The sequence below is a fragment of the Triticum dicoccoides genome, chromosome 2B (assembly GCF_002162155.2).
Source record: "Triticum dicoccoides isolate Atlit2015 ecotype Zavitan chromosome 2B, WEW_v2.0, whole genome shotgun sequence".
Classification (NCBI taxonomy): Eukaryota; Viridiplantae; Streptophyta; class Magnoliopsida; order Poales; family Poaceae; genus Triticum; species Triticum dicoccoides.
The window spans coordinates 560,506,295-560,531,666 of NC_041383.1; the positions used below are offsets into that span (position 1 = coordinate 560,506,295).

At 41.4% G+C, this 25,372-nt stretch overlaps 1 protein-coding gene across 2 annotated transcripts in view; it reads right to left on the reverse strand.

Annotated features, from left to right (window-relative positions):
- LOC119364842 (DNA mismatch repair protein MSH1, mitochondrial-like) overlaps positions 1-16,813 on the reverse strand; it is a 33,953-nt gene extending 17,140 nt beyond the window's left edge. Inside the window, exons 1-16 of one of the 2 annotated variants that reach the window (XM_037630399.1) lie at positions 16,566-16,813; positions 15,526-15,655; positions 15,320-15,417; positions 14,805-14,880; positions 11,732-11,851; positions 10,910-10,957; positions 10,151-10,215; positions 9,388-9,473; positions 7,009-7,173; positions 4,436-4,545; positions 4,152-4,257; positions 3,983-4,058; positions 3,176-3,234; positions 2,248-2,315; positions 850-1,023; positions 521-727 (exon numbers count right to left, since the gene is read on the reverse strand). In XM_037630399.1, coding sequence (XP_037486296.1) covers positions 521-727; positions 850-1,023; positions 2,248-2,315; positions 3,176-3,234; positions 3,983-4,058; positions 4,152-4,257; positions 4,436-4,545; positions 7,009-7,173; positions 9,388-9,473; positions 10,151-10,215; positions 10,910-10,957; positions 11,732-11,851; positions 14,805-14,880; positions 15,320-15,417; positions 15,526-15,655; positions 16,566-16,675 — 1,698 coding nt within the window. In that variant the 5' untranslated portion in view covers positions 16,676-16,813. Of the gene's footprint in view, positions 1-520; positions 728-849; positions 1,024-2,247; positions 2,316-3,175; positions 3,235-3,982; positions 4,059-4,151; positions 4,258-4,435; positions 4,546-7,008; positions 7,174-9,387; positions 9,474-10,150; positions 10,216-10,909; positions 10,958-11,731; positions 11,852-14,804; positions 14,881-15,319; positions 15,418-15,525; positions 15,656-16,565 lie in introns of those variants that run through there. The other variant, XM_037630400.1, reaches the window with a different exon arrangement.
- Between the last annotated feature and the right edge of the window lie 8,559 nt (positions 16,814-25,372).

The following is a 25,372-nucleotide window of genomic DNA, read 5'->3' on the forward strand; positions in this document are numbered from 1 at the left end:
GGGCGCGCGCGTTGGGTGCAGCGGGACCGCGCATCGCCGGAGGTGGGGTGGTCGCCGGGGCCGAGCGCGGGGGGGTCCTGGCGACCTCGCTGTAGGACCGCGCCAAAGACCCGACGTCGGACTCCAACCAGCGCTGTGAACCGGCATGGCTGAGGTCGAGGTCGCCGGAGCTGCCGCAGGGGGACGCCATGCGCGAAGGGGGGGGAGGGGAGGGGCTGGGGAGGAGGGCTACCGGCGGGGATTCGTCGGCGGCGGGGCTTGTGGGGGCTGGGCTAGGAGCGCGTGGGAGCGGAGCGACGCATTTTCTCCTTGGCATCTACCATTTCACCGAGCAGAAATTGGCGGTGCATCTGCTGCTGCCCTCACCTAGATGTATCATTCTCGTAAGTGAACTAACTACAATATTTCCATGCGGGTAAGTTTAATAAACGTAGATGTCCACAAACGTAATAAAAAAAATTCTCTTTTGTTTTTGCATAACGCCCGATTTATACAAATAAATGCATTGCTTGAAACATACCGCTGTTGATAATGCCTGAGCAGCGACATCAACATTGGCGAACTCTTCTTCGGCATGGACCCTTTTCACACGCCCCTTCCAAGATGACTCCATATCATTAAAGAACTCCTTGGGAATATATTCCGATGAAGTTATTGCCTGATCACTTTCGCCAGCTAAAGATATCACTTCACCTATACGTTTGGAAATAAATCTACATTCTTTAATCTGCAACAAAATAAAAAGAGATTCCAGATCGATGATAGGTAGAGGGAAATATGATTGACAAGAAATATTACTATGCATGAATATTGCACATCTGTGACTCATGAATATCAGACAAGACTTACTAGTATATCAGCATCAACTTTCAACCCAGTAACCACCGAAGCAGGTTCGAGCAATTTGTTCTGGATAGCTGAAAGCTCAGTGTTTCCATTCATTAACATAATCTCGTCAAGGACATTTTTTATTCTACAAAATTCGATGTGATTAACCTCTTTTGACTCAAGTAATCTCACAAGCTGCAAAATCAAATTTGCTAGATAAATATAAGGCAAACAAATGAGCTGAAGTACAACATGATAAAGTGAAAAACTGCTGCAAAGCAAGTCATGGATTAGAATAATGAGATAACATATAAATCGATGAGTACCAACTAAAAAGATTATCAAAAGGAAAAACAAAAGGTGCAATAACAATAAATCTAATGATTCGTCAACATAGACTGTAGGTTTGTAGCAGTTAGAAACACCAAGTCCAAGGCCATTTTGCAGAGTTCCTAGAAATCCAGTTATCACTTGAAGAGCCAGAGCAGTCTGTTAATAACAGTGATAAGGTGTGGCTAGTTTTGTTTGACTCAATATTCTTGAATTGTACTTTTAAGCACAGGTCTGGGCATCTGGCTAAATAAACGTAGAATATCTTCCACTACTCCCTCCATCCATCTATATAAGGCCTAACCCCAAATTTCATTTTTCCATCTATACAAGGCCAAATGAGCTAACCGATGTGTCTCCCTTTTAATTCTCTCTTGCAAGTCGTGTGTGGTCCATTCCTCGTGAAAATGCGCTGGCCGCCACATTGATTTGCTTGCATGCATAGCGCCACCATATTTCCAATGGAGCAGCTAGCTCTATCTTTCAGCCAATGCATGCATCATTTGAGGAGTTATGATTGGGCATGCATGTAGAGAACGGAAGAGATAAATTTGCATGCGGGGGATTAAGTGAGGGAGGCCAGCGGCTAGGCATTTAAAAGAGGCCGCCTGCAAGATTTACACGGGACCCAAAATTTGGTTTGCCTGCGATTCGGTTGGTCAAATACTACTCCCAAAATCTGCTCCTCATTCTGCGCACATGCCTTGGTACGAGAGATTCAAAAGTTAGGCCCTATATAGATGGAAGGAGGGAGTATCTATTTTGAATTTTGTTCCATTTCTCCTATAAATTGACAAATTATGCATTCATTACAGTTCAAAGGGGCTAAAAGAATCCACACCCGATTGTTCAAACTAACAGTAACAATGAAAACGTAAATCATGTACTTAACACACACATCTGGCCAATCGACTATTGTACATAAGTATCAAGTCAGATGAGAAATGAGACCAATTTACTGAGAGTTATGCTGTAGTATATAACAAATTTACTCGTCTGGCATGAACATGCATTAAAAAGAAAAAAAAAACTTTAGATAACCAATGGTTCAATTGTTGCCATATTTACTCTAAAATGTTAAGAAGGAACCTTCGCTGATGGTATGCAAGTAAATTCTGGAATCGAACAAGTTATGCTGCACATAAGCCTGCAAGCCTCTGCAAGAGTAAGATTTACAGAATTTAGTAAAAAAATTCTAGCACATGTAGTAAATATCACAAATCATAAACCTTTAAGAGATCAACTGGGACAAGTGGAAAATGCAAAATTGCCACACACAAAAAAAAATGCATTGCATACTGATGCCAACTTTTAGAACTGCAACCAAAGCAACCCTAAGTATCACAAATGCCCGGTGTACAGCCACCCTCAACTATGAAATCGGGCATGTAAACCCAAACTTTGAGAAATAGATCAATGTTCTTGTCGTGGTCTGCCACATCGATACAGCCACCTCGTTTTTTCTTCCATGGTTGAATGTTGGCCAGCAACCACAACAAGACCACAGAGACATATGTTTAACTATTTTCAGTTGGCTCTCATGGCTGCACAGCAATGTGGTAGCACCGTTGCCGGGGTGCAAGCCAAATGCGAACACCAGCATCCCATGTTACCTCCTGAGGGCTAATTCACGGAGTTTGATAAGATTTCTTGAAGGGGAAACATTTGATATATGCTCATCGACAAAATGTGAAAGGACAAAAGTATCCTTATAGGTTTAATATATGTGAAAGTAAATTAGTTTCATGTTACAGTACCTTTGTAATATTTTAAAGCGGCTCATCAACTCTACATAACTCATGATCGATCATCATTAGCCATGTCAACCTACTTATGTATAACAATTTTTGCTTCAAGGTTCAGCAAGTTTTCTTTAAGAGAAGTGCTGAAGCAAGCTCCGTCAAATAAATATTATCTTCCACAGTGAACTCAAAGTTTCAAGTTTTAACTGTAAAAAAGTGCAAGAACTGAATCCATCATGAAAGGATCATGGCTGCAACTCTGAACAGATTTTTACCTTGAATTGCAGAGGCAACATCAAAAGATGGAGGATTAAGAAGAAGATCTCTAATATACCTACATATCATAATAATAAGAAGTCAACCTCAAGAAGTAAAGCAAACACAAAAAATGGATTACAAAGGTCATGCCCCAAAGATGGTATCTCGTATAAATGTAGTCCCATGTACTACAACATAATGCATAGCATAGTGATACAGTTTTAGCAATCCCTACGAAAAGTGATACATTTTCAATTTGAGTAAGTGCAGTTGCAAAGGAAGATATACAGCAATTCCTAAATGACGTCTCTTATCGTACTCAATAGCTCACTGCTTAAAATTTTCACAAGTAATATTGGTGGTAGGAATTAGGATTACAAAACGAATTATTAACTCCGTTTGAAAATAGTACTCCCTATGTTTCTTCATGTAAGGCGTCCATGCATGCAAGATTTAGGTTGACTAACTATTAAACCCAATAAAGTTGTTGGCTATATGACACAAATGTGATATTACTTGAGCGTGCTTTTACATATGAGTTGATGATATCATTCTTTTGTCACGTAACCCATATTTTAGGCAAATTGTATACCACTGAAATTTCAGAACCAATATAGGCATACAAGGTCACAAAGGTCACTCAACTGTTTGCTGAGTTACCACGATGACTAGCATGGGATGAAATCATTGCATAAGTAGAATTAATTAACTAATGATGGCCCAACAAACATACAAAATAACAAGATCGAGGCCTAAAATATATCATTTTAGCTGGGTGCCACAAGCATTTTTGTGATGTTAATCTAACAAATAACAACACTTACATTGATGGAAGCCCGGCACAATTTGGAGGGAGTAGCATTTTTGGTAAACTGGGGATCCCCTCAGTTGGTATCACTCCTATGTTAGCACATGAATTTCAGAAATAAGATTCCTAAACTTTAAAAAGGTCTTTAGAAAGATCAAAACGATAGTGAATACGCTTCTGCATACCAATTTGAGTAGCAGTTCCAAGATATAAAGGTTGAGGCCTCCCTTCCAACGAGATAGTGACATTGCGGAAACTAGTTTTCTCGTCCAGGCCATATATTTCCCTTACCTTGACAAAAGAAAGCTTTTAGCTGTAAGAATTATGAAACAATATCCAAACCTTATTGAGAAGAATATAGAACAGCTTATGGCACAACAACAACAATTGATAACAAAATATGGACTGTGCAGACAAAATGAACGCTGATCATTCTTTCAACGATGCATATCAACAAAAAGATATACACCTTGCATAAAAGTTCGTCAATAGGAGAACCATCAAACCAGTCAAAAGACTTTCCGTTGCACTCTCCCCACAAGAGCCCTCCCTCGCCAAATTCTCCCCAACGAGATGTCCCTACACCATGAGCAAATGACATGAAATATATTACATGAACAGGTAGATTAGAAAACTCAAGGTACATTATCACAATTCTCTCATCCTAATAACACAACTATGCCTCCACAAACAATGTTGTTGTTAATGTTATCATAGAGTTTCTTGTGTTAAAATCACAGTAGGGACATCTTGGGTTGCAACATTTATAACAAACATCAATGTTTTGATAAATGTTGAAAAGGAGCAAATGCCCAGACAGATGGGTCAAGCCACGATCAAGCTAATGGAGGAAGATGGAGATACTGTTAAACATTCTCCATAAATAGTTAATTGCCAAGAAATTGGCAGTACCAATGTATCTGAATGGTAAAAATCGATCTAAAATCCATCCTCTGCGCGATCCCAATGCACCAGCTGCTGGTCTTCGCACCACCCAAGAAAACAATCAAGGAGCTAGAGAAGATCGAACGAGGGTTCTTGTTGGCTGGGCGCGAGGCTGCCAATGGCGGCAACTGCCATGTCAACTGGCACCGGACTTGCCGTCCAATTGAACTGGGAGGCCTCGGCATCCCCGACCTGGAGCACACCGGGCTGGCGCCACGCCTACGATGGCTGTGGTTCAGCCACACCGACCAAAACAGGGCATGGAGTAACCTTGACCTGCAGTTCTCCACGGATGAGCGTGCCCTGTTCTTCGCATGTACCTCCATGGACCTGGGAGACGGCCCTATGGCCCTTTTCTGGGATGATCGATGGATCAACGGCTGCTCCATCAGCGAGACTGTGCCGCAGCTGCATCTCCAAACACAGGAGGAAGATGTGGACTGTTTCTGATGGGCTCCAGGCTAACGCTTGGGTTCATGACATCGAGGGCATGCTGGGCGTCCACGAGATCGACCAGTATATATGGCTCTGGCACGCTGTCGAGCACATTACCCTGACCATGGAGCCTGATCGACTCCTCCGGAAATGGACTACGAGCGGATCCTACTCTGCAAAGTCCTGCTACAAGGCCACCTTCCAGGGTTCAATCCATAGTAGGCCTTAGAAATTTGTTTGGAAGAACTGGGCGCCCCCGCAGGTACGTTTCTTTCACTGGCTTGCCGATCAAGACAGATGTTGGACCACCGACCGCCTGGCACGCCGAGGACTGCAACACCACACCTCATGCCTCCTTTGCACTGGCTTGCCGATCAGGACAGATGTTGGACCGCCGACCGCCTGGCACGCCGAGGACTGCAACACCACACCTCATGCCTCCTTTGCACTGGCTCGCCGATCAGGACAGATGTTGGACCGCCAACCGCTTGGCACGCCAAGGACTGCAACACCACACCTGATGCCTCCTTTGCTGCCAGAGCACCGAGATGATGAACCACCTGCTGCTCCGCTGTCCATTCTCTCGACAGGTTTGGCATGAAATTATTGCCTGGCTTCGCATGCCTTGCGCGCCGCCAAACCATGAATCTTCCATCATGGAATGGTGGCACGCTGCTAAACAGTGCACCCCGCAGCCCATGCGCAAGGGCCTCGCCTCTGTCGTCGCTGGCCAGAGAGAGAGAGAGAGAGAGAGAGAGAGACGAACACGATGAGACGGTGGTTTTTGTGCTGCGGTAACTATGCAGTGTTTTCTGCTCTTTCCCTTTATCTCCTTCTGATACAAAACTGAAACGACTAACCACCCCGGCCAGCTCGCTGTGATCCGGATTGGCCGCACCATCCCACGATCTCCAGATGCACAAGCGCGCCACGCTGACCGGGTTAACAATAACAGAAAGAACGCGACGGAGATCGTGCGTACAGCACGTCCCCATCTACTACATGCATGCTGCATGGAAGTGTCACATCAGCAGCCATGCAATGTTTATTTTAAGAAGAAAAGTACACTAGCCTATGACATGAGCTTAGCATGGCTAACAGCCTTCCATGTCCTTGCTGACCCCATCGATGATCTGGAAACGCCGCAATGAATGTGTCTTCGAGGGCGCCCAACCCACGGTGGGTAACCTTGTTGCGAAGATCAAGGACGAGGCGGCGCTCTGGGTCAAGGCGGGTGCTGCTGGCCTTCGAGACACCATGCCCCAGACCTGGGATGTACATTAATTTCCTGCATTCATCACCACCCCTGTACCTCTCCTAGGAGGATTGTAACATAAACTCTATCTTTTCGATGGAAAGAAAAGTAAGTCTCTTTGTGCTTTCTCAAGAGAAAAAAAAATCTAAATGCAGCCAAGTTTTGTCCGTTTGCCTTCCTTTTATAGGCTTGTTTAGATTTTTCGGTTTCTAATACAAAATTATTTTGGTGCGTGTTCGGGAAAAAAAGTGTTAGTGTCAAAATCTTAGCTGTGATATATTATAAAATAAACAGATGATAATGATAACAACATAAGATACAACTTTCTGGTTTCCAGGTTCCCGAGAAATCATGCCAGGATCATCAAACACATAAAGTAATGGTAGAAGCAATTTATAAATACAAACCTGAAGAATTATTCCTCAGAGAACTGTGAAGGTATAAATGATGATAACGGCATATACGCAGCTTAGTGACTATGGCTTCCTCTGTTAGGCCCTCCTCAGCTGAATAAGTTTTCATGGTTTCTAGCACAGAAATCAAGCAATAGCCTTTCGCCGAGCGTGAAATCCCTGATAAATAAGAACATCAGAATGTGCAATACTTCCATGCTGGAACTAGAGCAGAGCGTCTTATGGAATTCATTAATTAATAACCGGGAAATGCAAAAGTCAAGAATACACGTAAATGATAAAGTATTGCAAGACTTATAAAAAATTAATAGTCACATCCTCCTTCTGCCCAGAAATGTAAGACATGTACCGTTTTGACTAGTAATGTTATGCCTAAAATAGTAAAATGCAATTATTAACATAAAATATTTCAAGACGACACAATAATTGTCGCATGCTCAATCCATATACTTATACACGTACTAGTTGTCAAAGTTTTAAAATGTTGAGTGCATGCATAATAATGTGCCTTATATTTCTGGGCAGATGAAGGACTTGTGCCAAGAGGTTCTGGGTTCGACGCAGCCTCTCTGCATTGCACTGTGCAGGGGACATGTTCAACAGTTAGGTGTGGCGGAGATGCGTATGTTGAGATGGATGTGTGGCCACACGAGGAAGGGTCGAGTCCGGAATGATGATATACGAGATAGGCTTGCCTCGTATAATCCTTCCCCAGACCCCACCAGGTGTGGGAGGTTCTAGCACTGGGTCTGTCCTTTATATTTCTGGGCAGATGGAGTAGTAGCTCACAGCACATAGCACCTTGAAAGTTGCAGGTTTCTACATCATAGCTGCTACCCGAGCTCTCGTCTAATAAACAACAACAACAACAACAACAACAACAACAAAGCCTTTAGTCCCAAACAAGTTGGGGTAGACTAGAGGTGAAACCCATAAGATCTCGCAACCAACTCATGGCTCTGGCACATGGATAGCAAGCTTCCACGCACCCCTGTCCATAGCTAGCTCTTTGGTGATACTCCAATCCTTCAGGTCTCTCTTAACAGACTCCTCCCATGTCAAATTCGGTCTACCCCGCCCTCTCTTGACATTCTCCGCACGCTTTAGCCGTCCGCTATGCACTGGAGCTTCTAGAGGCCTGCGCTGAATATGCCCAAACCATCTCAGATGATGTTGGTCAAGCTTCTCTTCAATTGGTGCTACCCCAACTCTATCTCGTATATCATCATTCCGGACTCGATCCTTCCTCGTGTGGCCACACATCCATCTCAACATACGCATCTCCGCCACACCTAACTGTTGAACATATCGCCTTTTAGTCGGCCAACACTCAGCGCCATACAACATTGCGGGTCAAACCGCCGTCCTGTAGAACTTGCCTTTTATCTTTTGTGGCACTCTCTTGTCACAAAGAATGCCAGAAGCTTGGCGCCACTTCATCCATCCGGCTTTGATTCGATGATTCACATCTTCATCAATACCCCCATCCTCCTGCAGCTTTAGCCATCCGCTATGCACTGGAGCTTCTGGAGGCCTGCGCTGAATATGCCCAAACCATCTCAGACGATGTTGGTCAAGCTTCTCTTCAATTGGTGCTACCCCAACTCTATCTCGTATATCATCATTCCAGACTCGACCCTTCCTCGTGTGGCCACACATCCATCTCAACATACGCATCTCTGCCACACCTAACTGTTGAACATGTCGCCTTTTAGTCGGCCAACACTCAGCGCCATAAAACATTGCGGGTCAAACCGCCATCCTGTAGAACTTGCCTTTTAGCTTTTGTGGCACTCTCTTGTCACAGAGAATGCCAGAAGCTTGGCGCCACTTCATCCATCCAGCTTTCATTCGATGGTTCACATCTTCATCAATACCCCCATCCTCCTGCAGCATTGACCCCAAATACCGAAAGGTGTCCTTCTGGGGTACCACCTGGCCATCAAGGCTAACCTCCTCCTCCTCACACCTAGTAGTACTGAAACCGCACATCATGTACTTGGTTTTAGTTCTACTAAGCCTAAACCTTTTCGATTCCAAGGTTTGTCTCCATAACTTCCTATTTACCCCCGAGCTCTCGTCTAATACAAACGTAAAACCTTATACATAATACAACTGGAAGAGTATTGTTTCAAGATTTAAGGGTAATAACTAAGACGATGTTCAACATTCATATCATCTAATTTACTTGACCGTTCACGAACGAAACTCCATGCAGATCTCATTTACTATCAAACTCTCAACGTAAAGCACACCGAGCTGCACATGAAATTTTAGGAAACAAACATATCGCAAGTTTAATAGTGGTCTATTTACAGCGGAAAAGAAAAGAATAACAATATAGTTATCTAGAGTTATGGAAGTATAACGTACCAACTACCGGCATTGGGTCGGGAAACTCAAGATCATGGTCTACTTCAGCAAGCCCAAATACATAAGGGCTACCAGGATGTGCATGGCTGTAACAAAAGGTAGAAGTTAAAATAATCAACTGAAGTAATCGCAAGCCATCAAATGTAACATGCTAGTTCTTAGACCCCATCCCAACCGCAGTACAATCCCAAAAAGAAACCTATTAAAGTAGAAACATATTGTACAAAACGATGGGTGATGCAACAAGAAACAGACTCAAGGGAGATAAACACTACTACATCACTAAATTAGAAAACAGCACATACATGTTTGCAACATCAAATGTCAAAGAAGTTATGACGAACAATCTAATTATGATGAGCCGTGAATAAATGCACAGAATACAATGCAAGACTTTTGAAGTTGGGCCGTGAATAAATGCACAGAATAATCAATCAACATAGTAAAATAGTAAACTTCTCAAACAACATCAACAGTTCACTATTAAATACTCCCTTCGTCTGGGTTTATTGGACCTCCTTGTATGTAGAGTCAAATTTTGACCATAAATTTAATAACTAACAAGATACAAGTTATATGCCAAAAAAATGTGTACATCCTCTTTCGAATAATAATCCAATGACATAATTTTTGTAGCATATAAATCATATTTTGTTAGTCGTATAGTGTTTGACATAAAATACGAGGAGACCCAATAAACCCACACGAAGGAACCAAGTTATAAGCAGAAGTTCTCGAATCGGTTACATCATTATGCAATTACCCAGAAATAAATCGACCTTTCCGAGCACGGGCTTGAGTTGGGCCTTGAATTTCCTCAACTATGCACTGCAGGGCAAAAATAAAAGACAACAATAATGTGTAACGTCACTAAAAGGTTAGCGCCAGGAAATTGAGTAGTTAAATGCATCACGCATGCCTAAAGTGATAGGTATATGAATGGTGAAGACATTCAACTTATTGCTATAGTTCACAAAGCATGATCTGGTACTTGATCATAAAAGAGCAAAATGTAAGTGTCACATTACACACACTTGACCAACATTATCTATCAAATCCCCGCGGTAAAGAAAGACCAGGAAAAGACATTCTTACTCGATGCAGTATCATGTGAGCAATTCATGTAAAGTTGTACTAAGTCAGCGACAAGTAATATACTAGATCAGAGGAAGTACAAAAAGCCTGTGCTGCTCATGTGACCAGAAATTTCAGTCCAGCCTGATGATCAGTTCAGGGATGCAATGTCAATAAAAACTAATAGCATAATTCATCTGTATTACAGGCATTCAATTTTTACACCATTTAAGCTTGATGCCAGTGTTCAACGAGATTCAGCCAGACCCACTACTCAATACAGCTCCCAAATGTCATTTCCTGTGGTTCATTGAACTTGTGGCTTATCCAATATGTTGAACATTGGTTTTAGACCTCGGAGTTACATACATATTCCTATATAACAGCATACAACTTGTTTCTATCAATACAATGTATCAAGCAAATAAGCAATGAGTTGAAACCATACCACAGAATAACCACACCGAGTCAAATCATCCAATGTTTGCCGCAAATTCTGCAAAGGAAATTGCTCATGCCATACTATTTGCAAGAGAACATTAACATCTGAATTAAATAAGAACTGTACTCGCAAATTCTGCAAAGCTACTTGCTCATGTGACATGCGTACTCAAGAAAACATTAACCTATGAATTGAATATTAACTACATCAGATTCAAAATTTCTTCATATCTCTTAGCTTGAGGGGTAACTATAGATATTGCATGTTTGCTTAGATGAGATATGAGCCATATTGAGGAGCATCAAAATTTTGAGAACGATGAGATGCCTATGAATTGAATATTAACTACATCAGATTCAAAATTTCTTCATATCTCTTAGCTTGAGGGGTAACTATAGATATTGCATGTTTGCTTAGATGAGATATGAGCCATATTGAGGAGCATCAAAATTTTGAGAACGATGAGATGCCAGTGAAGGATTTAGACAATAAGTTGTCTATGTTTATTATATTTAGCTGGGGAAAAAAAGGTGAAATAAGATATCCTACGGGATGCTGATTATTCGGCTAAAACTTAAATCATGCACGCAAAAGGAGCACCACTAGATGTCAAATAGATTAATACCTATGTGCTGTCTCTTCATAAATCTAAGTAAAATGTAACATCTGCTCACTATAGAAATACAATGTTTCATATTCTCAGATTCCTTCATGATACTTTGTTTACATACTGATGCAAGAATTTGATGATTCTCTAAGCAGCTCAGTAGTGATGGTCATCTAAGCATACTAAGTATATAGCATAAACAATTTTATGTAACAGCATACCATGATTGGACATCCAGCTTTTGGGATACTGTCAGAACGCAAGCCTCCAAAAGGATTTAAGCCCGCATGCTCTACAAGAATGCAGGCATCAAACCCAATGGCTTCGTAGAAATCTCCTACCTGAACAAGAGGCGAGCTTAGGTGAGTATCCAACTTGGTCTGGGGAGGAGAATCAGAATATAATAGAGAGAATACAAAATATATGAGCATTATTTTTCATAATATGGTGAAAGTGAATCCAGTTGGCTAAGTGGGAATCTAGATAGGGGCATTTAACAAAACGTGCGTAGTCTTAAACCAGACCAATGATCGACCCAGTGGCTCAGCGGTTTTCACACTCAAAGCGCAAGTTCAAAGACCCAACTGATGGTTTAGCAAAATATAATAAAACAGTTGAGCTTGTGGTATAATGGAGATAAGTCTAGGTTATGTAAGCATATTTTACCTCCAAAGGAGGAAAGTCACACATGATAACTTTAAGAAATTCTAGGTTCAGAATCCAAGAGCATGCGAAACATTTTTCACCCAAGCAAGAGTGTTCGTCCAACTAGCACGCAATTTTGTGTGAAGCCAGATTTAGACCATGTTGTGGCCAGTTAAGATTGGTACACATGTGTGACAGTTCTTGAACAAAACCAGGCCGGCACAGGCACCAATTCCCGTACTCCCGGTTGAATCAGTGTCCGGTGTGGATTATGAAACTAGAGAAACAACTAGGATCTTTATCTTTTATGCATCACTGCTTACAAACTAAGCATCCATTACAGGCATGTGACATATCAAAGATTTATAAGAAATGCACAAAGCACATCATTCATGGAGCATGATTTGGCAAAAGCGAGGGACATGAAGCTTGTGTTATGCATGTTCGAACAACTGTCGGGATTAAAGATTAACTTCCATAAAAGTGAATTGTTCTGCTTTGGAAGAGCTAAAGACGAACAAGAAGCTTACAAACAGTTGTTCGGGTGCGAATTGGGGTCTTTACCCTTCACGTATTTGGGTATACCAATCCACCATCGCAAGCTTTCCAACAAAGAATGGAAGTGCATTGAGGATCGATTTGAAAAAAAACTAAGCTGCTGGAAGGGCAAGCTTATGTCATACGGAGGCCGACTAATTCTCATTAATTCGGTTCTCACGAGTATGCCTATGTTTCTCTTGTCCTTTTTTGAGGTACCAGTTGGAGTCCAGAAAAGGCTAGATTTCTATCGATCGCGCTTCTTCTGGCAGAGTGACAAATTAAAACGAAAGTACAGACTCGCTAAATGGGATATCATTTGTAGGCCGAAAGACCAAGGGGGTCTCGGCATTGAAAATTTAGAGGTGAAGAACAGATGTCTTCTCAGCAAGTGGCTGCATAAGCTATCTGTAGAGACGGATGCCACATGGGCCCAGATTCTGCGTAATAAGTACCTTCAATCCAAAACCTTATCCCAGGTGATGGTAAGGCCGACTGATTCGCCTTTTTGGAAAGGACTGATGAGAGTGAAATCAGTTTTTTTTAATAGGACAAAATTTGTAGTTGGAAACGGTACTACCATGAGATTCTGGGAGGATACATGGCTAGGGGAGACGCCCCTTGCACTCCAATATCCCTCTCTATAATATTGTTCAGCGAAGAGACACTTACGTTGCAACAGTATTACAGTCCAATCCTCTTAATATTCAATTCAGGAGGACGTTAGCGGGAAACTGTTGGGAAGTTTGGCTCCATCTTGTGAGAAGATTGATGGATGTTCACCTATCTCAACAGCCCGATCAGTTGCACTGGAAACTAACTAAGAATGGAGAGTTTTCGGTTAAATCCATGTATTTGGATGTTATCAACTCTTAACTCTATTCCTCATTCAAAACATGTTTGGAAAGTCAAAGTACCTTTAAAAATTAAAGTGTTTATGTGGTTTGTCCATAAACAAGTCATTCTAACTAAGGACAATTTGGCAAAACGCAACTGGACAGGATCTACAAGATGTAGTTTCTGTGATAGTGATGAATCCATCAAGCACCTCTTTCTTGACTGCCCATTGGCAAAAAAATTGTGGCGGTCGGTCCACATAGCATTTAATATTACTCCTCCGAATACTATCAACACGTTATTTGGGACGTGGCTAGATGGGATAGATTCAGAAACAGCAAGACATATCCATGTAGGAGTATGTGTTTTATTATGGGCGGTTTGGAACTGCAGAAACGATTTGGTTTTTAACAGAACAACAAATATTCATTTCTTGCAGGTTATCTTCCGGGCCACTACACTAATCCGTATGTGGTCGCTACTCACTCCGACGGAGGCCAGGGAGCGTTTGGTTACTGGATCTATCCGATGGGAGACGGTAGCACGGGCTATCTTCAACCGGTTTGGATGGCGGTCATGTAATAGGATAGGTGTTTAGTTTCCTATCTGTTTTTGCCTGCCGGTTGTGGCTATCCTGTTGTTTTGCTTATGCTCTTTGTGAACCTTTTTACTTTTGAGACCTGAAGACTTTTGCTAAACATTTTGCTTATCAATAATATAGCTGTATGCATCATTCTGATACAGAGGCCGGGGGATAACCTCCTTTTCGGAAAAAACATCATCACATGTAAATGTCATAGAGATCTCAAGATATAAGGATGTAAAAAAAGAGATCTTAAGATATAAGGATGTAAAAAAAGAGAGATCTCAAGATATAAGCAAAGGGTTTTGATAACTTTTAGCATTGTTTTCCTTTCCTGAGTAACTATATGGATTAGAGTTAGAGGTATTGAGTTTCATAAACTAAACAGACCACCAAAAAACTTAAGCTATTGAAAAATGGTACTCAATATACTTCAACATCTTCCCACACGTCTATGAACCAGGCTTCCAGGACTAAGACAGGGACTTGTAATGGTCGCAATTATTTTTCTTAATATAGCAGCAGCCACGTATACACCGCAGGACCCTTCAACCATGATATCATACTGATTTCATGCACAAACCAATTCACCCAAAAAGTAGCCGATGAGGAAAGGTGGCCCAACATAGTTCCATATTTCTCCCATTAGATGATCGAGCATACGGATTTATTAGGATGGAGTAGTAGCATACTCTGCAAAGTAGGACCTCGCGAGGAAACTTCGATTTGAATTGTAACATCTCCATGTTCAGGGTTCCATCCTTTAAGCTGCAAAGGATCATGGCAACTTATCAACATGACAAAGAAAATAGCATGAAAATGGATCTGATTTCACCAGGAAAATTTTGATATAAGCAAGGGAAAACTATCCCTGCAAGGAAGGTACTAACTACTAGCTACTGATGATACAAAATCACAGCAAACTTCTCGGGGCTGGCTAGATAGGTTTGTCTTCTTGAGACAAAAATTCTACCATGATTTCTGTTAAATGTCTACGATAACAAGGTAAAGATAAGAACATGCAAACTCTAATACAAATAAGAGAACCAAAAGGACGGAGCAATCCACAGAGAGTCAGGAAGCAGTATAAATATCATGTTAACCACTTAAAACAAGGTGTATTTAAAAAAAAATAACAATTTGTTTGACCATATGAGATATGACCGTTGCATAATTATGTTCAGGATGTGTCAAGCATCTGATTCACCTTCCATTCCTTAAAGTTGGATCCAACCCTAATATGTTCGAATACACGAGCCTCTGAGTCAATTGCACGGATGATGGTTTCCTGCAGCTCTCCATTCTCTGGAAACAATAAATAAGAAAACGAGAGTGACAAAACAGAAGCATCAGCGTCGAAACATGGAAGTGAAAAACACCTCAGAACCAGAGAAGCCAAATGTTTGCAAGCACCTCTTTCCACCACATAATATGAGACAGCATGCCTTCGTTGCAGAGATTCCCCTGTTTGTTCACCTTACTAGACACCATCGAAATGCTCCGTGAAACCTTCCTTGGTTTGGACCAAGACCTGTTGAATAACCTGGAGTTGAGACAGTCATCAAGATTAAGAAAGCAATCTAAAACTCTAAATACGCCAGATTATTATCAACTTTGATCAAAAAGCACATCAAAGCACTTTAATCTTCAGCAAAAATAGGTGCATGTACATAGTGCAATAATTTATATGCAACAAATTCTTTGATCACTCCGTTCCGTGTATCCTTCAAAGTTTGCTCAGCTGAAATTGAACTGGCTCATATTGGTGACATTACTTGTATTGCTGAGTGATATCACAGAATTGTTTTATCTTAACATGACTGGATTTTCCAGGACATATATGTTCAACATTACGTCGCTCGTCAACGCTCGGTGCTCACTGGTTTCATCCCCGATAACTAAGCTTGTGGCGCAGTGCAGCACACACTGCCAGTTGCATATCTGTGTGCGTTTCGTGAAAAATCACAAAAGCATCCTCTGCCAATGACCTTCTGTTGGCTATTAAAATCTCAGCATTTAAACTTGAGTTCTTAATACGAATAGGCTACCTAGATAGGAACTTCGGGATAGAGCTTATAATCAACTAATGTATGACCAATTTTTAAGCCAATTTTTAAGTGCAAATCTTAAGCCAGTGGTCCTAGCCTGGACACAGATACTCTTTTCCGCATCATCTTGTTAACAATAGTATATGGTACAAACAGCGACGAGGTTGGTGTTGACGGATTTCGAAAAGGTTTATCCAGAGACAGGATGCGTTTAAAATGTCCACGGAGTTTTAAAAAATTCAAAAACTTATTCCCCCGGCCCCCGCGGGTGCCGGTAGGCCGCACTCTAAAATCCACACCAATGCCGGTGTCCCACGCTCCGGCAATATCCATACCAACAGAAAAAAAAATCAACAGAACCCCACACGCCACAAAATATTCGCGGCAAGGAGTGAGGAAGCTCACAGGATGGGGAGCGGGGAACGGCACGAGCGGCGGCGCCGGAGGATCGAGTCGGCGACGGGGAGCAACCGCGGCGCGGCGGCCACGACCGAGCTCGCCAGCAGCCGATGCATCACGACGGCGCGGCGCCGGAGCGGAGCTAGGGTTTTGCGGCCTCTCCGGCCCGCGAGTCGGAGAGACAGAGGCCGATAGGCAGGGGAGGAAGTGGTGTCGGGTTTTGGGAAATGTCGGGGTGCGCGAGCAGCAGGCAGGAGTAATGGTCGGGGAGGGCTTTCTTGTCGCGCGCTTCCCTATGCGGTGCGCACCCTTCCCGTTGGGTCTGACTGCTGGGGCCGAGGGGTCACGGGCTCGCGGTTACCCTGAGTCTATGGCAGGCCTGGTACCTTTTCCTGCTCTATACGGCTATAAGCCTATACCCCTCAAATTTCTCAAAAAAAAAAGTCTATACCCCTCCAAAAGTTTGCCAAAATAAAAAGGTTGCGGAAAAAAACTCAAAAAAATGTTGTTTTTAACATGGTAGAATCAAAGTTGCTTACATACACGAGCATATACTTATCGCTATAATGCACGCACACCCTACACATATGAGCACCTTTGAGACAAGCCGGCGTAGCATTAAGATTTTACGAAGTCACCACAAGCGTCTCGCAAACAACGGGAACGTCTCCTCCCGCAGAACGAACATTGCTAGGAGCCTGAAATAAATTTAGCAATAATGCGAGCACCAATGTCAAGTTTAGGATTTGAAACCTGGTGGGATGGGGATACCACTGTCCTCCTAACAATCGTGGATTACACGTCAAAAAGGAAGTAGGTTGGATTTGAATTGTTTCCGAAATTTCTTTTGAGAACAACTATTATTTTATCCTAAAAAACTATATTTTAATTTTACTTTTTTGTACTAAGCTAGCTTGGATGGCTAGGTTTTTGTGGTGGAAACAGCCTACCAAAATTCAAGTCATATACTTGACACCACGAAGACGATAATCACCAGGGATAGACCTTGAGGCAGCCTCCAACCCTTCAGAAACTCATAGGCGTAAATCAAAAGTTGATTCCTCACCTAGAACTCCTATCACCTAGGAGTCTGCAAAGATCAGCAACAACAACAACAAAGGGGAAAGCTCAGAATTTGCTCAAATCACTAATTACTTTGGTCAAAAGAGATCAGACGAGTGGATCTATGCTTGGGTGAAATCTCTCTCAACACTCTTAGGAATTCATCAGCCAAGTTTCTTTTATAGTGGAGACCAAAGTAGTCGCTTTCCTACAGAAAACTTACAAACAGACAATCCGGTTGTTGTTCTATGCAAAGAACGGGCAGCAAAACCAGAGGCTCGCCAATAGTACAGATGTCAAGTGTTGGACAGTTTGGCCAGACTGGGCCAGGGCAGGTCCCCAACAGTGTGTCGAATGTCCTGCTTCCCTCAAGGAGGGTCTGGAATACCCTAAGCTTGTCATGGGGCTAGTATCTACCAATGCATCCCCTAAGATTGGTCGTGCTCAAGGGGGGTAACGACCATTTCGTACATGTATTTGTTGGACGAGCCAGGGGAGCTTAGTTGCATCCTTTTCTATTTTGATTTTTCGATCATTCATGTTCTATATTTAAAAAGTTCATATAAATTCAAACTCATAATACATGATGTAATCCTCAGTGGGCTTTTTGAAAATTAATTAAATTTTGGACTCTCATAAAGTTTATCGTAATTTTAAAGATGTCGTTTAATAAATTCAAAGAGTAAAGTTGTGTAAATGGTAATTGTATGTTTCTACAAGTTTGTCATAATATTTCTGAAAGTTTATCTGTGTTATTTGAAAGCTATATTGTCCTCGATGCCAAGCTTGTAACAAAACTATTGGAATTTGTCTTTCCCCTATTTGTTATTTCCTTTGCATTTGAGGTGAAATGGAATAGGGCATTGTGGTTATTGCACATCTCATGTCTCGACGGCCTTTTGATACATTTGGAAGTAAACTCTGTAGAATCTCATGGTGGGTACCTGCCATTAACCGCGCTCCTAGAACAAAACACAAAAAAAACAAGGAACACCACACTCATGTGTAGAGCAACCTAGCCCATCAAATGAAATCATTACCACACCAAGGTTAGATGGTTTGGGTGTGTATTTGTCTCGTTGGCTGTGATTTTCCCAGCTTGCATGACAATTATTTATAGATCTAGGGACTCTTTTATTCAAATTATTTTATAACATTTAATTGGCATTGGAGACGTCAGAGTTGAAGGTGGTGTTGTACATGTGCTCGAGAATGTTAGACTCGTTGCAAGGGTTTGAATAAATATAATTTTGCTTAGTAAAATTTATGGCAATGGTAGTGTCTACAAAGTGGACAGAGACAAGGAACTAATTTTGCTTAGTAAACATTATGCCAATGGTAGTGTCTAGAAAGTGGACAGAAATAAGGAAACTAATAGCCTATAAGGAAAAAAGAATACTCGAGATAAAGGGAACAAGGACCAATGTTATTGAAACAACACAAAGTTGTGGAGGAGCAACTCCACCTTGCCACTATACTGTATATAACACAAGTGTTGAAGGAACTACTTCAACACTCCGGTGTAGCATCTTAAGATTTTACAAAGTCACCACAAGCGTCTCGCAAACAACGGGAATGTCTCCTCTCGCAGAACGAACATCGCCAAGAGCCTGAAACAAATTCAGCAATAGTGTGAGCACCAATGTCAAGTTTAGGATTTTAAATCTGGTGGGCTGGGGATACCACTGTCCTCCTAACAATCGTGGATTACACGTCAAAAAGGAGGTAGGCTGGATTTGAATTGTTTCCAAAATTTCTTTTGACAACAACTATTATTTTTTCCTAAAAAAACTATATTTTAATTTTACTTTTTTGAACTAAGCTAGCTTGGATGGCTAGGTTTTTGTGGTGGAAACAGCCTACCGAAATTCAAGTCCTATACTTGACACCAGGAAGACGATAATCACCAGGGATAGACCTTGAGGCAGCCTCCAACCCTTCAGAAACTCGTAGGCGTAAATCACAAAGTTGATTCCTCACCGAGAACTCCTATCACCTAGGAGTCTGCAAAGAGCAGCAACAACAACAAAGAGGAAAGCTCGGAATTTGCTCAAATCACTAATTACTTTGGTCAAAAGAGATCAGACGAGTGGATCTATGCTTGGGTGAAATCTCTCTCAACACTCTTAGGAATTCATCAGCCGAGTTTCTTTTATAGTGGAGACCAAAGTAGTCGCTTTCCTACAGAAAACTTATAAACAGACAATCCGGTTGTTGTTCTATGCAAAGAACGGGCAGTAAAACCAGAGGCTCGCCAATAGTACAGATGTCAAGTGTTGGACAGTTTGGCCAGACTGGGCGAGGGCAGGTCCCCAACAGTGTGTCGACTGTCCTGCTTCCCTTAAGGAGGGTCTGGAATACCTTAAGCTTGTCATGGGGCTAGTATCTGCCAATGCATCCCCTAAGATTGGTCGTGCTCAAGGGGGTTAACGACCATTTCGTACATGTATTTGTTGGATGAGCTAGGGGGGCTTAGTTGCATATTTTTCTATTTTGATTTTTTGATCATTCATGTTCTATATTTAAGAAGTTCATATAAATTCAAACTCATAATCCATGATGTAATCCTTAGTGGGCTTTTTGAAAATTAATTAAATTTTGGACTCTCATAAAGTTTATCATAATTTTAAAGATGTCATCTAATAAATTCAAAGAGTAAAGTTGTGTAAATGGTAATTGTATGTTTCTACAAGTTTGTCATAATATTTCTAAAAGTTTGTCTGTGTTATTTGAAAGCTATATTGTCCTCAATGCCAAGCTTGTAACAAAACTATTGGAATTTGTCTTTCCCCTATTTGTTATTTCCTTTGAATTTGAGGTGAAAGGAATAGGGCATTGTGGTTATTGCACATCTCATGTCTCGGCGGCCTTTTGATACATTTGGAAGTAAACTCTGTAGAATCTCATGGTGGGTACCTGCCATTAACCGCGCTCCTAGAACAAAACACATAAAAACACAAGGAACACCACACTCATGTGTAGAGCAACCTAGCCCATCAAATGAAATCCTTACCACACCAAGGTTAGATGGTTTGGGTGTGTATTTATCTCGTTGGCTGTGATTTTCCCAGCTTGCATGACAATTATTTATAGATTTAGGGACTCTTTTATTCAAATTATTTTATAACATTTAATTGGCATTGGAGACGTCAGAGTTGAAGGTGGTGTTGTACACGTGCTCGAGAATGTTAGACTCGTTGCAAGGGTTTGAATAAATATAATTTTGCTTAGTAAAATTTATGGCAATGGTAGTGTCTACAAAGTGGACAGAAACAAGGAACTAATTTTGCTTAATAAACATTATGCCAATGGTAGTGTCTACAAAGTGGACAGAAACAACGAAACTAAGAGCCTATAAGGAAAAAAGAATACTAGAGATAAAGGGAACAAGGACCAATGTTATTGAAACAACACAAAGTTGTGGAGGAGCAACTCCACCTTGCCACTATAATGTATATAACACAAGTGTTGAAGGAACTACTTCAACACTCCGGTGTAGCATCTTAAGATTTTACGAAGTCACCACAAGCGTCTCGCAAACAACGAGAACGTCTCCTCCCGCAGAACGAACATCACCAAGAGCCTGAAACAAATTCAGCAATAGTGTGAGCACCAATGTCAAGTTTAGGATTTTAAACCTGGTGGGCTGGGGATACCACTGTCCTCCTAACAATCGTGGATTACACGTCAAAAAGGAAGTAGGCTAGATTTGAATTGTTTCCGAAAATTCTTCTGAGAACAACTATTATTTTTTCCTAAAAAAACTATATTTTAATTTTATTTTTTTGAACTAAGCTAGCTTGGATGGCTAGGTTTTTGTGGTGGAAACAGCCTACCGAAATTCAATCCCTATACTTGACACCACGAAGACGATAATCACCAGGGATAGACCTTGAGGCAGCCTCCAACCCTTCAGAAACTCATAGGCGTAAATCACAAAGTTGATTCCTCACCAAGAATTCCTATCACCTAGGAGTCTGCAAAGAGCAGCAACAACAACAAAGAGGAAAGCTCAGAATTTTCTCAAATCACCAATTACTTTGGTCAAAAGAGATCAAACGAGTGGATCTATGCTTGGGTGAAATCTCTCTCGACACTCTTAGGAATTCATCAGCCCAGTTTCTTTTGTAGTGGAGACCAAAGTAGTCGCTTTCCTATAGAAAACTTACAAACAGACAATCCGGTTTTTTGTTCTATGCAAAGAACGGGCAGCAAAACCAGAGGCTCACCAATAGTACAGATGTCAAGTGTTGGACAGTTTGGCCAGACTGGGCCAGGGCATGTCCCCAACAGTGTGTCGACTGTACTGCTTCCCTTAAGGAGGGTCTGGAATACCCTAAGTTTGTCATGGGGCTAGTATCTGCCAATGCATCCCCTAAGATTGGTCGTGCTCAAGGGGGTTAACGACCATTTCGTACATGTATTTGTTGGATGAGCTAGGGGAGATTAGTTGCATCTTTTTCTATTTTGATTTTTCGATCATTCATGTTCTATATTTAAAAAGTTCATATAAATTCAAAGTCATAATCCATGATGTAATCATCAGTGGGCTTTTTGAAATTTATTAAAATTTGGACTCTCATAAAGTTTATCATAATTTTAAAGATGTCATTTAATAAATTCAAAGAGTAAAGTTGTGTAAATGGTAATTATATGTTTCTACAAGTTTGTCATAATATTTCTGAAAGTTTGTCTACGTTATTTGAAAGCTATATTATCCTCGATGCCAAGCTTGTAACAAAACTATTGGAATTTTTCTTTCCCCTATTTGTTATTTCATTTGCATTTGAGGTGAAAGGGAATAGGGCATTGTGGCTATTGCACATCTCATGTCTCGACGGCCTTTTGATACATTTGGAAGTAAACTCTGTAGAATCTCATGGTGGGTACCTGCCATTAACCGCGCTCCTAGAACAAAACACAAAAAAAAAGGAACACCACACTCATGTGTATAGCAACCTAGCCCATCAAATGAAATCCTTACCACACGAATGTTAGATGGTTTGGGTGTGTATTTGTCTCATTGGCTGTGATTTTCCCAGCTTGCATGACAATTATTTATAGATCTAGGGACTCTTCTATCAAATTATTTTATAACATTTAATTGGCATTGGAGATGTCAGACTTGAAGGTGGTGTTGTACATGTGCTCGAGAATGTTAGACTCGTTGCAAGGGTTTGAATAAATATAATTTTGCTTAGTAAAATTTATGGCAATGGTAGTGTCTACAAAGTGGATAAAACAAGGAACTAATTTTGCTTAGTAAACATTATGCCAATGGTTGTGTCTACAAAGTGGACAGAAACAACCAAACTAAGAGCCTATAAGGAAAAAAGAATACTCGAGATAAAGGGAACAAGGACCAATGTTATTGAAACAACACAAAGTTGTGGAGGAGCAACTCCACCTTGCCACTATCATGTGTATAACACAAGTGTTGAAGGAACTACTTCAACACTCCAGTGTAGCTTCTTAAGATTTTATGAAGTCACCACAAGAGTCTCGCGAACAACGGGAACGTCTCCTCCCGCAGAACGAACATCGCCAAGAACCTGAAATAAATTCAGCAATAGTGTGAGCACCAATGTCAAGTTTAGGATTTGAAACCTGGTGGGCTGGGGATACCACTGTCCTCCTAACAATCGTGGATTACACGTCAAAAAGGAAGTAGGATGGATTTGAATTGTTTCCGAAATTTCTTTTGAGAACAACTATTATTTTTTCCTAAAAAAACTATATTTTAATTTTACTTTTTTGAACTAAGCTAGCTTGGATGGCTAGGTTTTTGTGGTGGAAACAGCCTACCGAAATTCAAGTCCTATACTTGACACCACGAAGACGATAATCACCAGGGATAAACCTTGAGGCAGCCTCCAACCCTTCTGAAACTCATAGGCGTAAATCACAAAATTTGATTCCTCACCAAGAACTCATATCACCTAGGAGTCTGCAAAGAGCAGCAACAACAACAAAGAGGAAAGCTCGGAATTTTCTCAAATCAATAATTACTTTGGTCGAAATAGATCAAACAAGCGGATCTATGCTTGGGTGAAATCTCTCTCAACACTCTTAGGAATTCATCAGCCGAGTTTCTTTTATAGTGGAGCCAAAGTAGTATATTTCCTACAGAAAACTTACAAACAGACAATCCGGTTGTTGTTGTATGCAAAGAACGGGCAGCAAAACCAGAGGCTCGCCAATAGTACAGATGTCAAGTGTTGGACTTGGCCAGACTTGGCGAGGGCAGGTCCCCAACAGTGTGTCGACTGTCCTGCTTCCCTCAAGGAGGGTCTGGAATACCCTAAGCTTGTCATGGGGCTAGTATCTGCCAATGCATCCCCTAAGATTGGTCGTGCTCAAGGGGGGTAACGACCATTTCGTACATGTATTTGTTGGACGAGCCAGGGGAGCTTAGTTGCATCCTTTTCTATTTTGATTTTTCGATCATTCATGTTCTATATTTAAAAAGTTCATATAAATTCAAACTCATAATCCATGATGTAATCCTCAGTGGGCTTTTTGAAAATTAATTAAATTTTGGACTCTCATAAAGTTTATCGTAATTTTAAAGATGTCGTTTAATAAATTCAAAGAGTAAAGTTGTGTAAATGGTAATTGTATGTTTCTACAAGTTTGTCATAATATTTCTGAAAGTTTATCTGTGTTATTTGAAAGCTATATTGTCCTCGATGCCAAGCTTGTAACAAAACTATTGGAATTTGTCTTTCCCCTATTTGTTATTTCCTTTGCATTTGAGGTGAAATGGAATAGGGCATTGTGGTTATTGCACATCTCATGTCTCGACGGCCTTTTGATACATTTGGAAGTAAACTCTGTAGAATCTCATGGTGGGTACCTGAAAGCACAAGTGCTCCCTAGGTGGTTTTGGTAATTAATGTCAACATATCTCTTGTTGGACTAACACTTTTATCTAGTATGTTTCAGATAAGTTCAACAATGGAGTGGCATGGACTAAAGGATGTGGGAACTCCTTCAAGATGCTAAGGACAAAGGATTGGCTCAAGCTTCAAGCTCAAGACTCTTCATTTTACATTTTAGTGATCCAAGATCACACTGAGTCTATAGGAAAAGCCAATACTATCAAGGAGGGATGAGGTGTTGCTTAATGAGCCTCTTGCTTCAAGTGCTTAGTGATATGCTCCAAATTCCCTCAACTACTTTCCCACTTCCACACATATGTCCTAAACCTAAAGTCAAACTCGGCCCCACTGATTCTTCCTATGCGGCGCCACCGAGTTTGGATGTCTTAGCCACTGCCACAAACCCTAGGCAAATCGGTCTCACCGAGATGGGATTGTAATCTCTCTGTGTATGTCCCTTATCAAAATCGGTCTCACCGAGTTTGAGCAATCGGTACTACCAAGATTACAATGCGAACTTTCTGGTTGACTCGTAACCAAAATCGGTCCCACCGAGTTTGATAATCGGTCCAACCGAGTTTGCTTGACCAACTCTCTTGTTAGCTTGTTACCAAAATCGGTCTCACCGAGATTACGTTATGCCCTAACCCTAACCGAATCGGTCCTACCGAGTTGCATTTAGGTTCCACCGAAAATCCTAACGGTCACTAGATTTGCTAAATCGGTCCGACCGAGTCTGTTGAATCGGTCCCACCGAGTTTGGTAAATTGTGTGTGACGGTTAGATTTTATGTGGAGGCTATATATACCCCTCCACCTCCTCTTCATTCGTGGAGAGAGCCATCAGACTGAACCTACACTTCCAGCATCC